This window comes from Capsella rubella, unplaced genomic scaffold (assembly GCF_000375325.1).
Source record: "Capsella rubella cultivar Monte Gargano unplaced genomic scaffold, Caprub1_0 scaffold_3, whole genome shotgun sequence".
In the NCBI taxonomy this organism is placed as follows: domain Eukaryota; kingdom Viridiplantae; phylum Streptophyta; class Magnoliopsida; order Brassicales; family Brassicaceae; genus Capsella; species Capsella rubella.
In genome coordinates, this window is record NW_006238921.1 from 14,414,903 (window position 1) to 14,432,419 (window position 17,517).

General features: G+C 33.8%; 3 protein-coding genes and 1 non-coding gene across 4 annotated transcripts; 2 read left to right on the plus strand and 2 right to left on the minus strand.

Moving 5' to 3' along the window:
• Nucleotides 1-131: 131 nt before the first annotated feature.
• Nucleotides 132-2,605, minus strand: LOC17893808 (inositol oxygenase 2). Its single transcript, XM_023786005.1, has 11 exons — nt 2,493-2,605; nt 2,189-2,318; nt 1,996-2,080; nt 1,698-1,902; nt 1,422-1,481; nt 1,258-1,310; nt 1,033-1,155; nt 850-919; nt 674-752; nt 506-587; nt 132-365 (listed from the first exon to the last, which is right to left on the minus strand). The coding sequence occupies exons 1-11, from the start codon at nt 2,521-2,523 to the stop codon at nt 339-341; spliced, it is 945 nt and encodes a 314-aa protein (XP_023641773.1). The 5' UTR covers nt 2,524-2,605; the 3' UTR covers nt 132-338.
• Nucleotides 2,606-5,236: 2,631 nt separating this feature from the next.
• TRNAF-GAA lies at nt 5,237-5,309 on the plus strand. Its single transcript has one exon. It is a non-coding gene; the product is annotated as a tRNA-Phe (tRNA).
• A 6,458-nt stretch (nt 5,310-11,767) lies between these two features.
• LOC17892438 (uncharacterized protein At1g43920, Chloroplastic) lies at nt 11,768-12,326 on the minus strand. The gene is made up of 2 exons (XM_023786192.1): nt 12,150-12,326; nt 11,768-12,055 (listed from the first exon to the last, which is right to left on the minus strand). The coding sequence occupies exons 1-2, from the start codon at nt 12,324-12,326 to the stop codon at nt 11,768-11,770; spliced, it is 465 nt and encodes a 154-aa protein (XP_023641960.1).
• A 2,965-nt stretch (nt 12,327-15,291) lies between these two features.
• Nucleotides 15,292-16,797, plus strand: LOC17892341 (zinc finger CCCH domain-containing protein 20). The gene has a single exon (XM_006297920.2). It carries the CDS (start codon nt 15,375-15,377, stop codon nt 16,464-16,466), a length of 1,092 nt encoding a protein of 363 aa, XP_006297982.1. The 5' UTR covers nt 15,292-15,374; the 3' UTR covers nt 16,467-16,797.
• The last annotated feature ends 720 nt before the right edge of the window (nt 16,798-17,517 follow it).

The following is a 17,517-nucleotide window of genomic DNA, read 5'->3' on the forward strand; positions in this document are numbered from 1 at the left end:
TCTTGGCACCATTACCATCTTACCAACCAACCAACTCCACACATTGTTTAATATGCATTGCAAGAAGCATCAACATTGCATTGTTTAATATAATATATATATATATATATATACATATAACTTTGTAAAACTGAGAAAGAAATCATTTTTTTTTTTTGTATATTAAAATGCTTATTCCATACAACATAATATCAAATTGCTGAGGGAAAAAAAATTACAAAATGAACACCCTAGGGATAATAACCTTGTTTTCATTATCTTCCGTTGTATACCAATAGAAACTCATGAACACTTCCATCTCGTTCTCCAATTAATGGGACTCTCATCGTTTATATATCTCACCATCTTAGTTTTGCCGGAAAATACTGCAATGTCAAAAAAATATTTTAAAAAACATTTACCATAGGCATGAGGAATAGTTAAAAATTGAATATATCTTTACAAGTTTTTGGTTATTTTAAAATAAAATAAAAATTGTTTAAACGTATTTTTGAGTATACATTACCTTGTTGATGAGGGAAATATAGTAAGGCTTCACTTGTTCGACATCTACATGAACTTTGCTCTTACTGTATAGGTCATATTTACTGCAAATTCCAATTTTATTCCTCAGAAAATAACAAATTTGAAAATGAAATGATATGAAAAAAATAAAAATAATAATCATTCATACTTGAAGACATGGAGCCACTTGAGATCATCTCTGTCTTCATCGTTCATCAACTGGGTGTAAGCTGCGGCCGTGTGCAATGCTGCATGATTATATATTTTATTTCCATGTTAATAACGAAACAAATACAAAAAGAATCTTATAATATGTAATATTAATATGATTGAAAAAAAACGTACGATAAAAGGAATGATATCGAATAATGAAGAGAGCAGCGTGGGGAAGAGTCGTGCCATTCTCCTTAGCCACCTTCAAATCATGAAAACAAATTATACTATAAGCTTTGGTTATCGTTTTTTTACAAAAATTTGATGAAATTATAAAACCCAAAGAAGATAAAAATAAAGTAAAAATAAAATTACCAAATACATGTAGTCGTCATGACCCCATGACATGAGAACATTGTCCAATCCACATCCTTCACTGTAAACTCCATTTTTTGTGTTGTATTTTGGGTTATTGTTATCACTATTTCCTTTGAAATACTGCAAATAACACATTATTTTGAAAACGTTAACTATCGAAAAAATTCTTGGGGTAAAAAAAACGAATTCTACCACGATAGTAGAACTAGTAATTTTTTTTACCTTGTGGTGAATATTGGCCGAGTCAAAGGTGCATCCAACTGGAAATGTATCGCCTGTAAAATTGGAATGTTAAAAATTGTTTTTGTTATGATTTTGTAGAATTAGATATAAAAAAAAAAAAATTCTAATTCTAGACAAAGAATAGGTTAATTGACTACACGCACCAACGACAGCCCACTGGGGAAGACCACCAAATTCTGGCAGAAGAAGAACCTTTCCAAGATCTGGAAAATAGTATAAAAACTTTAACTTTAAAAATCCAATATATTGACCATGGAAAAAGAAACATTATCTTGTACTCGTATAATCTAACTCACAGTACTAAAATCATTCAGTAGCTTTAGATGTATGCACTAATAAGATACTAAACATTCTCAATAGTATTATAAGTTATAACACAATGTTGAGTTAAGTTTAACAATATAGTACAAGACATATACCATGGATTAAGGCAGTGAGATGGAGCCAATCTTCGTCGGGGTAATCCCTGCGAATGGCTTCAGCGGTTTGGAGAAGGTGTTGGATTTGAGGCTCATCAAGATCCGGATCGCTTTCATCGACAACATTGTTCAATAGCTCACAACATTCCCATATACTCATTTCCATCTTGTCAAGTTTCCCATACTCTTTTCTCATCTCCTTCACCTATCCACATTTTTGTTTCAAGTTCAATTTTCAGTCAAACCTTAAAATAGGGGTTTATTTGGTTATTATCAAGTAAGGTTTTGTTTGGCTTACAAAGTCATAGGTCTGGTGAATGTGTTGCATCCTGTAGAATTCTTCAACACCTTGTTGTCTCTCGCTTTCACCATTCTCATAATCCCTATATAATAATAATAAACAAAAGAGATTGTAACAAATCTACAAAATAATCAAATTCGGTTTAATCAATTTACTAATTAGGAGTAATGATGAGAAAAATAAACAAAACCTGAAAGAATGGCCAAGGAAGTTCATATCAGGAGCATCGAATCCATCAGTTTCCTTAGATTGTGGAACCACCGATTCATCATCATCCCTCCTCTCCTCTGCCACTTTCTTCTCCACGGCCACTCTCGATTCTATACAAATCGTCACCGCAACAAATTAACTCATAACTTCTCATAAATATTATTTTGTAACGAAAGTGATCATGCACTCATATCAAACCTAATCTGCAATATTTGATTATTACATTTGTCTATAATTCTCAAAGAGAAATCGAATATTTAATAAAAGAAGCAATGAAACGTTACCAGGGACAAAATGTTCAACAAGGACAGGCATGTTGCTCTGATTTTTTTGATGAAATTGTGAAATGTTGTGTGAAAGATATGGTTGGTGAAGGAATGGAGAAAGGTATTTATATTGGGGATCGAAATGAGAAAAAGGTCCTTACCTGCATATTTGGAGACAGTGTAAGTCCTTAGATCTCAAATTTAACTTGTGTTCTGTCCTCAAACTGAAATTAATGTACAAAGATGTTCACACTTCTCCGTATCTTTGTGTTACCAAACCAAACTCAACGTTCTTGTTTTTACGAGCGTGTGCTTCACGTTAGTTTTTAATCCACGTCTGTGTTCTACACGCTCTGTAATGTTAGTCTTCTCTTAAGCTATCTTGACGTGAAATTTTATTTGATTTTACTATTTTTTCGTTTATTTCTTAAAAAAATATTAGTGATGTTCAAAAAAAAAAGAGAGGAAAATAATTAGTTTAACTGTTTCTGATTCATCAAAAAAAAAAAAAAAATCTTAGTGAGTTGGATTTTAATTATCTAAATTGTAGATGAATATGCATATGATTTATAGAATGGTCAAATCTATGTTGGTAGCAACTACTAAAAATAAATAACAGCACAAGATTTGAGAATTTGAGATAATCTAAAAAAATGAGAAAATGTTGAAAAGAAGAAATGAGAAAGTTAGGAAAATAACAAAAAAAAAATCTAAAACAAAATCTAAGTTGAGTCCTGAAGTGAGAAATAAAGAAATAAAATGTCCTTAGAAGCAAAACAAAAAATATACACAGCTGTGTTCTTCTGTTTTTATTTTGGTGATAGTTTCGATTTTAAGAAATAAAGAAAACCAAACAAGTCAGCCTGACGTGTATTGTATACTAGTATAGTATTATCTCAATTTAGCTGTGGTATTGAGTATTGACTAATCTTCTGAGTCAGCATCTACTCACATTTTTTTTTTTTTTTGGTTTTTTATAGCTAAACAAATGTTTTTTTTTCCAAAATTTTATGTGGTATTTATAACATTTTATGTTAATAAAGAGACATAATTCATACTAATTCAAGTATATAAATTTTCAAAAGATATATGTTGACTGTTAACATTTTTCCTATGTTATATATAAATTATAATTATTAAATTTTCTATTTTAGTGGTATTAACGAAAATTCTTCTGTATACATATAACTATACTTTTAGGTAACACATGAACTAATACATTTTTCTTTGTAGTAAGGAAAAATTTGAAAAAACGGATTTTATTCCAAAATAAAATATTTGGATTTGGTGAATTGTTAAGTTAAGTACATAAGAAAATGTGGCGGGTACACTCCACCGTCCATAGCAAATTGTCTTCACGTGTAACGTCGTGATATTTCAACCATTCGTATCGTATATGGTTCATTTGGTTTTAAGATTTTTTTTTCTGATAACCAAAAATGATATGAGGCTGATACGAATAACAGGGCTACAGGACCAACATAGATTCCAAAATAAAAACATTGTGATGTACGACTTGACGTACAAAAAAATATAGAAATAAAAGTAGCTTGACCTTTTAAAATTCAACGAGCTAACTCGTGACTTCTTCAAACGCAGAGAGGACAAAAACAGCGCACTGCTTACGACGTCGACCAACCAAGTTCCAGCTGAGACCTGCGTTAGCGCCGTATATATATGAACGTAGTTTAAGATTACGTCAATATACATAAAATAGTTTTATTAGATGTAACTTTTATATAGTGGTGATATGATACCTCTCTATAATTTAATTGGCGTGTATGCATGATAGAGAATTGAATGGTAATTAGAGTAAAAGACTTATGAACTAAGAATAATAATGATTAAACAATCGTCATCATAGTTGTGTTATAAACTAATGTCGCTTAAGCTTATACTAATGATCACTTAGACGACGAGCATGCAGCGAAGAGCGAACCATGCATCATCACACAACAAGTTTGGTCCATTTATTTATCAAGAAAAGTTAATAATTAACACTAAGATCGATCCACGTCATTTTCATATCTTTGCCATCAACCACGACGTGTACTATATGATTGCATCTACCTAATTATATATAATTTACACAATCCGGACAAAACAAAAAAAAATATCTCAGAAAAATGAATGTGAACCTCATGAACTGATTGATGAATAGACAGTACAAACTGCATTCACGTTTTTTTTTTTTTTTTTAAATGTCTTTTTTTTCTTCTTTTGTCGGTGAAGTTTACTTATCATTCAGAAAAAAAAAACCAAATTATCTTCTCTTTTGGTAACACAATTTTAATCATTTGATGTAAAAACTGTTTATTAGTATAGTAGTATCTCCTTATTTAATTCTCAAAAATATGTATCTTATGTCTATGTTCCAAGTTCCAAGATATAATGTACAAATCTTCCTTGACTGGTTTAGGAGATGTTAAAATCAAGAAAAAAGGGCAAAATAATAATAATTATATGTATGGATCTATAAGAAATACTTTTTAAAACCTTAATATAACACAAACAATGAAAGGAGAAGACAGTTTTCACTAAAACCAACAAAAATGGAATTGTGTAGCTTTCACATAGAATGTTTTCTCTTGAGTCAGTTAAGTGGATGGAAGCAAAGAATATGATCTGGGCTACCTACGTTTAGAGTAGTCACAATATGGGCCGAAACAAGGAATGAAGCCCATTTATTTATTCATCAGATCCTAGTGGAATCAAGAAAACATCTCAGTTATTTACTTTACTAAACAATAAAGTAGCATCAAGCGGGGATAGCTCAGTTGGGAGAGCGTCAGACTGAAGATCTGAAGGTCGCGTGTTCGATCCACGCTCACCGCATTTTTGCAATTTTATAATAAGAATTGAAGTTTAATAACGTTGATAGAATATTACGGGCCTTACCGATCTCGGCCCAAGTTCATGGAAAGTTTAATAACGTTGATAGAATATTACGGGCCTTACGAATCTCGGCCCAATTTCATTGAAGTTCCAAATGAGATATGTTTTGAAAGAAATTAGTTGTTTTTATTTTGCAAACAACTACTACAGTCTAACTAATTCGCAAAAACATATTTCTAAAACAAAATGAAAACAAGTATCTTTATCAGCATATCGCTCTCACAATTATGTTACAAAGAAAACATCAGCCTTGAGTATATATAAACTATATACTAAAAACATTACATAATACTACACAGAGAATGAATAGTGACTTTGAAAAGAACGTTTCATACGAATGAGACATCCAACGGCTGCCATGGCCTCTCTCCATTTACCCCAATTATTACTATTATTTTGCTGTCTATTCATTGTAATAGACAACCACGTTATCAATCTAGTCGAGTGACTCGAGTCCAAAAGCTATATAATTTTGCACGAAACAAAACACAAAATGTAATTTTTATTTATTTATTCTATTATTCTTTACATTATTGATGATAGAAGTCGTCAAACACCCTAAAGTCTTACATACGATCTTCGCAAAATCCCAAGGAATGGTGACATGAGGTTGATTTTTTATATTGAAAATAATATAAGAAAGAACCATTTTGAGGCCAATGTAAATTACCAAAGACTCTAATCAAAGAGTAACTCTTTTGTCTTCACCACAATTATGATGCCTTTGTCTTATTTATATTCCATTGGTTAGAATATATAATCATATAAACATTTTTAAAGTTTTAATATATACTTCACGTATACTTTAAGGTTATGCTAACGTGTATTTGATTTAAACGATATCAGAAACTTTTAATAGAAAAAATAGCGAAATAATACTGCTATGTGTCTCGTCTACTTTGGAGAAAACAAAACAAATTATAGGAGGTATTTTTTAAACAAATTGTCAAATTAAATATAAGTGGTGATTCGAAAGAATTACATGATATATTAAAAACATATTATTTGTTAAAAAAAAAAAAGAATTCAAAGCTTGGATGTTATATTCTTTGATTGCTATAAATATGCATGTCTAGAATTTACATTCCAAAAAACTTCCACACTAAAACTTATCATCAATTTTTTTGTTTATAATGTGTTGGTATATTATTGATTAATATATATCTGTTACAAATACTAATATTTTAATTTCGTTAAATTATATATTTATTCACCAACTAAATTCAGCTAGCCTTTCAATAGTCAACCAGTAAATTAAGGACGTGTAAAAAGATTTAATATTTTTAGTTAGTAAAGCAAAAAATAATATTGTATATATAAGCCCGTACCCGACTCCGAGTAAATCGGGTGAGAACCCGTGAAACCGAAAAAACGTACAAAAAAAAATCTAAAGAAGTAAAAGAAGAGGTCTCGTCGTTTGAACTAAACCAAGACCACACTTAAAGTTCGGTGGTTGTGCCACATGTATGAATCATAAATTCTTTCACTTTTACAAAACCAGACAATAACACGTCATCAGTCAAACACCCAAAAGCATCGTACCACGTGTACTTTTCGTACAACTTATTATTTTTATTTATTCGGTTCAAATTTCTTTTAAAAAGATCTTTTATTATCAGTAATATTTTGTCGGGATTTTATGTTAGCCAAAAGAAAAGGACACGTGGTATGAGGTTAAGACACGTGGCATGAATGAGTAAGACCAGTGTCACGTGACTTTGTGACAGATCACGTGGTTAGGTTGCTCTCCTTTGGACATGTTCGTTTCATTTCATCTCTTTTATTGAAAAAACTTTTCTCATTTTTGTACACAACATTTTTTTTTTTTGTGACACAATCTAACAGGTATTCATTTTAGGGTTTTCATAGATTTTTTTTTAAAAATATTCCATTATATTTTTTTTTCCTATTACTGTATTACATATATTAGCTTTACTTGGAGAATTGGAAAACTAGTTTGATTTTTACAATAGATATTCTTCATATATGAGTACTAGTCCAGAACACAAGAATTTACTTTCATATGATAATTTTACAATTGTTCTTTGAAAATTAATATGTTCTTTTACAGTAATCTTATGATTTGCTATCTTTAGCTGCATATATACTCGATCATAATATACAAATATTCACGGCTTTCATGGTGTAAAAGTACAAAATTACAATGACTTTTATGTAGAATGGAAAATATAAAATTCTAAAATATATATATATATATATAATTCTAAGGAAAAAAAAAGGGAGATATTATATATGGGGATCACGTAGTAGTCATGATGGTGAGAGTATGTAATAGTAATATTTGATAAAATGGAGGAATCGTACAAGGTATTCAATGTTTTCATTTAATGGTCGGGTCATGCATGGGGCATGATGATCCTTCATGCTCACTGTTCCCTTTGGAGGTGGCATCCTTATCATGTGTCATCTCTATACGTGTGTGTATGTACCTAAGCAAGCGTACATTTATACATCCGTTATCCGTATATACATGAACCTATTCGTATGTTTGTTGGCAACAAGTCTCAATTGGAGAGCTACTTAATCTATTGGTACCAAAAAGGCAAAAACAATAGTTTAGTTTAAATATCTGATAAATTTTTAATTTTAAATATGAATATGCTAATATAGGTTAGTTATAGATTTCATTTTTATTTTTGAATAAAATAATATATTTTAAAATTAAGGTGGTAGTATTACACAAAAGAAAATGTGATAGAATTTTGTCTAAAAAAATATGAATGTGATAGAATTTTATGGAATGCAATACGGGAAAAATGCCATAAAAATCCTGTAAAGTACGATTTCGTCGTTTTAAATCCCAAACTTTCCAACTGTTGATTTAAATCACGAACTTTTTATTGACTCAATCTTTAATATGCAAATATTGTTGACTTTGCCAATCTAGGCATCACGTTAAATGGCCAAACGGATCGATTAAACGGGGTTAAATATCATTAACGAAATCCGTTAAATACAAAGTGACACCGTTTTTAACATAGCCCATAACACTTAGTCGATTTCAATTTTTGCCCAAAATCCCCAAATCACAAACCCTAGATCTAATCGAAACTTTCTCTTCTTCTTCTTCTTCTTCTTCTTCGTCTTCTTCTTCTTCGTCTTCTTCTTTGTTAATCTCTGTTGTTCAGGGCAAGTGATGCCTCAGAGAAAGAGGAAGAAGCTTTCTACACATCGCACCAAACAGAAGAAAGTTGATGATAGTGTTGGTGAATCATCTGCTCATGAGTCGAATGTTCAGTCGAATGTTCAAGAGCCGACTCCTCTTGATTCGATTGCTCCTGAATTGAATGTTGAATCGCCTGCTGGTGAAGAAGGTACTAGCTCTGCAATTATGAATTATCGTGGGTCGCCTGTTCCATTAGAAGAGCGGGATGGTTTTAGTGGAGATGATTGCGAAGTGGACGGAGACGAAGATTGTGATGGTATTGGGTACGAAGCTGCTACAGAGGAGGAAGAACGAAACCGTCAAGATGGAAACCATGGAGATGGAAACCACGAAGTTTTTGAAGAGGAAGATGGAAATCGTTTTGGTGTCGATGAACAGTTTTGTGAAGACTTCGAAGCAGAGTTTGGTGAGGATGCGAGAGATGAAAAAGATGAGACTGATAACGACAGTGGAGATGATATCTTCGATGACGAGAAGATCCCAGAACATTTTTCAGAAAGTGAAGACGAAGATGGTGGAGGAGAAGGCGATGAGCATGTACAACCTGAAGATCCTGAAGTGTTGCTCGAGTTGGGGAAAACATTTAGCTCGCCAGATGAGTTCAAGATTGCTGTGTTGAGGTACTCTCTGAAGACTAGATACGACATTAAGTTGTATCGATCACAGTCATTGAAGATTGGTGCAAAATGTGCTAACACTGATCCAAAGGTTAAGTGTTTATGGAGATGCTACTGCTCTTACAATAAGAAGAAACACAAGATGCAAATCAAAGTATACGAGAGTAAGCATGCTTGTGTGAGATCAGGTTACAGTCACATGTTAAAGCGAGGGACAATAGCTTGGTTGTTTGCAGACAGGTTGAGAAAGAATCCAAAGATCACACACAAGGAGATGGCTGCAGAGATTAAGAGAGAATACAATCTGGAAGTTAGTGAAGAACAGTGTTCTAAGGCAAAGACAAGAGTGAGGCGAGAAGCATGTGCTGGTCATCAAGAGCATTTCTCACGGATATGGGATTATCAAGCAGAGATCTTTAGATCAAATCCAGGATCAGTTTTTGAGATTGAAACCATTCCAGGTCCTACAGTTGGAAGCTTACAAAGGTTCTATCGATTATTTATGTGTTTTAAATCACAAAGAGATTCTTGGAAAAATACATGTAGACCAATCAAAGGAGTAGATGGTGCATTTCTGAAATGGGACATCAAAGGACATCTCTTGGCTGCTGTTGGAAGAGATGGAGACAATAGGATAGTTCCACTTGCTTGGGCAGTTGTTGAGATAGAGAATGATGACAATTGGGATTGGTTTATGAGGTTACTCTCTACTTCATTGGGGCTTGAGGATGGAAGACAAATGGCTATCCTATCTGACAAACAATCGGTTAGTATGGAAGATATTCCTTTTGCAATTATATCTTGTTTATGAGGTTAACTTAAATGTTTTTGGTTTATTTGCATGGTCTTGTTAAAGCGATAAAGAATGTTCTCCCACAAGCTGAACATCGTCTCTGTGCTAAACATATTATGGAGAATTGGAAGAGGGATAGCCATGATATGCAACTACAACGTATGTTCTGGAAGATTGCATGCAGCTACACCACAGGACAGTATGCTAAACATATGGAAGCATTACAGGCGTATAATCCAGGTGCATTTAATTCTCTTCTACGCACAAATCCGATGACATGGTCTAGAGCATTCTTCAAGGTTGTTACATGTTGCAATGATAATTTGAACAACCTCAGTGAGTCTTTTAATAGAACCATACGCCAAGCTAGGAGGAAACCATTACTAGAAATGCTTGAGGATATTAGGAGGCAATGTATGGTGCGAAATGAGAAGAGGCATATCATTGCAGGAAGATTACAAACAAGATTCACAAAGAGAGCTCATTTGGAGATTGAAAATATGATATCAGGTTCTCAGTTTTGTATTAGAAGCATGGCCAGGAATAACAAACATGAGGTAGAATTGGGTGATGATTCTTATTGTGTGGATATGAATGCGCTTACATGTGGATGCATTAAGTGGCAGATGACTGGTATTCCTTGTGTACATGCTGCTTCTGTGATTATAGCTAAGAAACAGAGAGTTGAAGATTATGTTCTTGACTGGTACACAACAAGAAGGTGGAGGGAAACCTATAAGGATGGTATCACACCTGTCCAGGGTCAGATGGAATGGCCTAGAATGAACAGACTAGGAGTTTTGCCACCACCATGGAGAAAAGGCAATCCGGGTAGACCAAGTAACCATGCTAGGAGGAAGGGAGTGAATGAAACTGCCTCTTCAACAAGATTGGGAACTAGTAACAGAGTCATGACATGCAGCAACTGTAAACAAGAAGGACACAATAGGTCAACTTGTTCAAACCCAACTGTTGAAGCTCCACCTGCAAGACCTAGAGGTCGACCAAGGAAGAACCATGTTTCTCTCTTTCATGTTTTAACTGAGTATAAGGTTTAATACTATGTGACTAATATATGTTTATCAAACAGGAACCAAGGAATGTATTGTTTGGTCAAGGACAAACATGGGAAGGATTTCAGCCAGCCTCACAAGCCTCACAAGGTTCACATGCTGTTCCACAACCACCTACACAAGGTTCACATGGTGTTCCACAAGCTCCTTCACATGCTATTCCACAAGCTCCTTCACATGCTGTTCCACAAGCTGCTTCACAACCACCAAGGAGGAGACAACCATCAAGGAGGAGACAGCCAACACAGAGGAGGGCATCAACATCAACACCATGGGAACCACCTAGACAAGCTCCACAAAGTGAGGAAGGCCTAGGCGGCTGGAGAGCATGGTTTGAATGTTCAAGATAGTTAAATGTTGCTGCCTTTGGTTTGTTTCAGAACATGTTTCTTTTGTTTTGTCAAAACTCAGCTTGGTTTCTTTTGTTTTTGTCTAAACTCATCTATGTTCTGTTTTGTACTAAACTCATCTATGTTATGTTTTGTACTAAACTCATCACATGTTCTCTTTTGTGCTAAACATGGATTTCTACTTTATTTATGCTGTCTAAAACATACAAAGCAGGAATTTAAACAAAACAATAACATAACATAACCAAACATGCATACAAACCATTACCAAAAATACAAAATGACATACTCTTTCCTTCATAACCACACACACACACACACACACACACACACACACACACACACACACACACACACACACACACACACACACACACACTAATACCCGAGAACAAACTTCGATTGCTTTGCTTTCTCAACCATTAGGTAAACAATGCCAATCGAGACAACACAAAGCCACACAACATACACTTTCATCCACTTTTTAGACTTGCGGATTTCGTTAAGGTTCCACAGAGCTTCATCTTTCAATTCTTGTAAAGCACCATTCAACGCAATGACTTCAGATTTGGTTTTCACAATCTCATTTGCCATAGCTCCTACTTTTGGTAATGCATCTTGAACTTCCTCATACACAGCATCCTCGACCCACTTAAACATATGACCCTGTTGCAAAAAAAAAAAACACCATTGAACATATGCATTATATAAGCTACAAGAAGCTACATTGAACAAACCAGACAAATCGGTGACTGCTTACATCTCTCTTGTTTGTCCACGACTTTGCATCTCTTTTGGTTAAACAACGAAAGAAGGGTCGACCAGGATTCTCTTGAGTTCTCGATGTGAAGATTGTTACACCAGCTCCACATACACACTTCGACGGCACTCCACGGTCGAACGAATCTACCATTGATGTCTCTGAGCTAGAACTCATCTTGATCGAACAGAAATCGAGAGCAATTGAGAGAGGATTATAGGTTCAATTTCTATTTGGGGATTTAAGGTTCTGGGTTTCGATTTACAGAGAATTAACGAAGAAGAATAAGAAGAAGAAGAAAAAGAAGAGAGAATCGATTTTGGGCAAAACGGTGTCACTTTGTATTTAACGGATTTCGTTAATGATATTTAACCCCGTTTAATCGATCCGTTTGGCCATTTAACGTGATGCCTAGATTGGCAAAGTCAACAATAGTTGCATATTAAAGATTGAGTCAATAGAAAGTTCGTGATTTAAATCAACAGTTGGAAAGTTTGGGATTTAAAACGACGAAATCGTACTCTACAGGATTTTTATGGCATTTTTCCCAATGCAATACCGTTATCAAATTGACATTTTATACATTCTCTAAAATCTATGTGTTATTGGATTAAGTATTTATATCATTCTTTCTAAATTTTAGTGTTATTCAACTTATAAGTTTACTAATTGTGTTAGATGCAAGTGTTATTCATTGTTACAAAAGTTAAAAAATTCCAAGCCGCATATCTAAAGAAAGTGGTTAAAACAAGAGATCAAATTAAATGTGATCATAACAAGCTGTTGAATAGTAAAAAAAAATTTTTATTAAAAACACTGAAATATAAAAGTATATTTAAAACTGAAGTTTTCTTCTAAAATGTTTTTAATAAATAGAAAAAAAAATATCTTTTTTTAAAAAACTAGAAACTACTTTAAAAAATTTAACCGTTCGCTTGTAAAATATAAAAGTTTTTCTTAACAAAATCTTATCTTAAAGGCCTTATAATAATAATGTCCTTAACTCACTAAAGGGATCGATTGACACCCCATCTAAACTTATAAACCCCACATTCAACTATCTATTTCAACCATTGGTTTCATCCATCCACTTCTAATTATGACATCCAATCAAATTAAAGACACCAGCAATTAATGATATACATGTTAGGGTTCAAAGCAATTCTTTCTTTGTTTTTGAACTCCAACAAAACATTTTTTCCTTTTTTTTTGGTGGGAACAAAACATTTTTTCCTAATATGCTTAAAATTTTTCCTAATAGACTAAAACTTACCAATTCGATCACATAATCGATCTAATTAACTTTTTTTTTCTCGTATTTTACTATGTTTAGTTTCTGGTTCAGTCTTTTATAAACATCTTCCACGGTTTATTTTACAAACACAAATTCATTTTAAGCATTTTTTTGCAAAGCTGCTGTTTTGTTTTCTGTCTTTCTTTATCATGTTAGCTGGAAATTATAGACATACAATGTGGAAGTAACCACTAACCAAATGATTCAATACCAAAAAAAGAGATATTTTGGAAAAAGTAAAAGTAAAACTTGTGGCTGAGATGAAAGCATGGCAGGTTTTGAGGTCCACCTTCTCTATCCCTCTTGTGTGTGTTTGAAAGTAACATTCCACACTTACTTATCTTTTGAGTTGTAATTTTTTTATTACATTCAACAGTTACATATACATTCCACAGTTAATTTTGCCAATTAAGCCTTTGCTAATTAAATTTGTCCAGCTTTACGTAATTAATTTTTACGTAATTTTTTTTGTCATCAGAAGTTTTTTACTCTAGTATTATTTTAATTTCCTACTCACTTTGTAATATCTTTTTTAATCAGTAAAAGACAATTCTTTGCTTTCATATTTTATTTTATTTTTGGCTAAAATCGCTTAAAATCCGTTTCTGAACTAAAATTTTTCATTAATCAAAATTTAAGTATTTTTCATCAATTAAAAAAGAAAAATCGGTATAAAATTTGAATATATAAAACATTTGAAGGACAACAAAAACCAATAAATTACATAATATAAATAGTTCAACTTATTTGCCCCAAAAAAAATTGTTCAACTTTAACATTTTGTTTTTACTTTTGAACGAGTAAAATTTATAATTTCAACTATACAAAGTTTTAAATCAGTATGAATAATTTCAATAATTGGCATATCATAAAATTAACACATAATTACAGTTTGATTTTTTTTTCTTTATCCTTTTTTATTTATCCTTTATCCAAAAAAAGAAATTACGATTCTTTCTCACCACTGTGAAAAAGGGTTTATTCTCACTAACGTCCAAAAATTCTGTTTTGACCAAATAGTTTTTTTCTTTTTCTTTTCTTAAATAAATCTAAGGATAAAAGAAAAATAAAAATCTTTGTTTAACCAAAAAAAATAAAATTGATGGAGAAATGGATAAAAGAAGAGAGGTGGAATTGCTTCTAAAATTAGTAAAGAAGCATAAGAGAAGAAGAGACTCTCACATAAGAGAAGAAGAGACTCTCACTTCAACTTTTTTATATGTTCTTTTTACTATTCCCAATTTGTTCCAACATGTCTTCTTCTTCACAGACACTTTCTTTTCCTTCCCCCATCTCATTTCTAATGAATGATGTTACAAAACTGAGAATTATTACTTGATAAAAACAGTTTTGCTTACTTAATAAATATTTTTTTAGCTTTTAATACCAAATCCAACGGTGAGGAGTGATTTTCTCTAAACTTAATAATTACGTGTTCCCATTAGTTTCAGATAATAATAATAAATTATAATAATGGGATTTAAATTTAATCCATTTTGTCGTTTTCTCAGCGTATCTAAAGGTAGTTCCTTCCACCGCCTTCGGAAGTCTAAAAACAAATCCATTTTTTTCGTAATATAACAGCCGCTCGCTCACGGGACTGTCACAAAGAAACAACTCGCTAATTCTCCCACGTCAGCAATAACTCTCCGCGTGGAAAGGTCTCAAGCCGCTGTTCCTTAAACCCGTAACTCACAGACCCGTTACATTACCTTTTTCACTCTTTTAAATTTAACCGCGGTTGATAAAAGCAGAAATATTTTAACCATGGTTAAGTTTTTTATTTTTTTTTTAATTTTAGCCCCCACTACTACTTTACTACTCTCACCCTCACATCAGTTTATAAAGGAAGCCATAGCTTTGCCGGAGATTTAGCATACACAACCACAATCACATAAACCAAACTGAATTAAAAAAAAAGAAGAAAAGAAATGATGATCGGAGAACCTCATCGTGTTTTTAATCCTACGGTTCATATCCCTCCATGGCCACTTACAACCGAAGATCTAACGGCGTCAGATGTTTACGGAAGTCCAGACGGAGGTAACAGCATGATCGAGGCTTTGGCTGCGTTACAGCGTTATCTCCCGTCTAACGAACCGGATCCGGATTCTGACCCGGATTTATCGGGTCCTGATTCACCCATCGACGCTTATTCCTGTGATCATTTCCGGATGTACGAGTTTAAAGTGAGGCGCTGCGCTCGTGGAAGGAGCCATGATTGGACTGAGTGTCCCTACGCTCATCCCGGAGAGAAAGCTCGCCGTCGTGATCCCAGGAAGTACCATTACTCCGGTACGGCGTGTCCTGACTTTCGCAAAGGCGGTTGCAAGAGAGGTGACGCCTGCGAGTTCTCTCACGGTGTTTTCGAGTGTTGGCTTCATCCGGCGCGTTACCGTACTCAGCCGTGTAAAGACGGTGCTAACTGTCGTCGTCGTGTTTGTTTCTTCGCTCATTCGCCCGATCAGATTAGGGTTTTGCCTAACCAAAGCCCTGATCGCGTCGATTCTTTCGACGGTTTGTCTCCCATCCGCAGGGCTGCGGCGGCGTATCAGTTTTCGATTTCGCCGTCGTCTAACACTCCGCCGATGAGTCCGCGAGGTGATGACGCTGACTCGTCTTGTTCTTTACTGAGTCGTTCACTCGGGTCTAATGTGGGAAACGACGTCGTCGCGTCTATGAGGAATCTGCAACTCAATAAACTGGAGCATCTCTCTTCGTCGTACAACAGCAATCAAATCGGAGGATACGGATCCGGGTTCGGGTCGCCACGTGGGTCTTTATTGGGTCCTGGGTTTCGGAGCCTACCAAATACACCGACCCGACCCGGATTCATGAACATATGGGAAAATGTTCAGGAGGAAGAACCGGCGATGGAACGGGTGGAGTCTGGTCGTGAACTGCGAGCGAAGCTGTTCGAGAAGCTGAGCAAAGAGAATCGCATGGGTCGGGTTGACCCGGATCCAGAGCAGGAAACGGGTGATGCTCCTGATGTCGGGTGGGTCTCTGATCTAGTGATGTGATTTAAACCGGACTCGTAAACCGAAGGATTTTTAATTAAAAAGGATTATTATCGTCATTGGAGGTTTTTTTTTTTATAAAGTTATCTCTTCTCAGGTATAAGAATGGGATTTCTCTAAAAGTATTTCTGTGAATTACTAATTTCTATTAATATAATTATCAACGATCCAGGGAGATTTCTCAATGTATATAGAAGTACTTAGGATTTTTATTTATGATGGATTCACTAATATAATTTTGGGTTTTCTTTTGTTTTGTTTCTGCTATTATGATGTTAGATGCAACTCTCAATGTAATTATTAACTATTCAATGAATGCAATGAGAATGTAAATTATTTATAAGTGAGTTTCTATTTCTTGCAATTATCTAATAAGTAATGATTACTATAGTGTTGTGGTCTGTTTAATATTACTTAGGCATGCGTAAAGTGGTGGGTGATGTGATAAACGTCCGTGAACATCATTATCGGGAGACTGATTATAATGTCGTAAAAATGAGTCGGAGACTGTTGGTTGGTTGGTTGTACTTGTATGTCCTTTAGTTCTTAACTTGAGTATATCAAAAGTTAAATAATGGAAACTTTGGTTTACAGAAACAAAAAAAAAAACAATGGAAACTTTATGCTATAAGGAAACACATTGCACGTTACAACACCATTTTGAGCTTATCCAAATACATGAGATACATGATGATACTTGGCTTAAAGATTTGGTTTTGTTTAAGTATTAGTTGTTAGGTCGAAAGTATTTGAAACACATTCTTTGTTTGATGGTATTGAAACAGACAAATCTGGTTTAGAAAACGAGTGTCGTATTCTTTTGGTTTAAGAATGGGATTATTTTAAGTTGATATGCTAAATTTGTCAGTGATTCATAATGAACTAATGATCACGACGTACTCTTGACGACGGTTTTTATAAATACTTTTGCTTCAAAGTTAGTACTCTCAATAGCTTTATGAAAACATCTGAAAGTATTTTGACTTTTTTTTCTGATATAAAAGAGATAATTGGTAAAGTCATAGATCTTATCCCAAGTGGTATATTGACTTGT

What these genes read in the sequence shown, in the direction of transcription:
- LOC17893808 (XM_023786005.1), bottom strand. Translation starts at nt 2,523, where the DNA reads ATGCCTGTCCTTGTTGAACATTTTGTCCCTG. An exon ending in TGTTGAACATTTTGTCCCTG is followed by an intron (nt 2,319 to 2,492) that starts GTAACGTTTCAT and finishes CGATTTGTATAG; the next exon opens with AATCGAGAGTGGCCGTGGAG. An exon ending in AAGTGGCTCCATGTCTTCAA is followed by an intron (nt 588 to 673) that starts GTATGAATGATT and finishes TGGAATTTGCAG; the next exon opens with TAAATATGACCTATACAGTA.
- LOC17892438 (XM_023786192.1), bottom strand. Translation starts at nt 12,326, where the DNA reads ATGAGTTCTAGCTCAGAGACATCAATGGTAGATTCGTTCGACCGTGGA. An exon ending in CGTGGACAAACAAGAGAGAT is followed by an intron (nt 12,056 to 12,149) that starts GTAAGCAGTCAC and finishes TTTTTGCAACAG; the next exon opens with GGTCATATGTTTAAGTGGGT.
- LOC17892341 (XM_006297920.2), top strand. Translation starts at nt 15,375, where the DNA reads ATGATGATCGGAGAACCTCATCGTGTTTTTAATCCTACGGTTCATATC.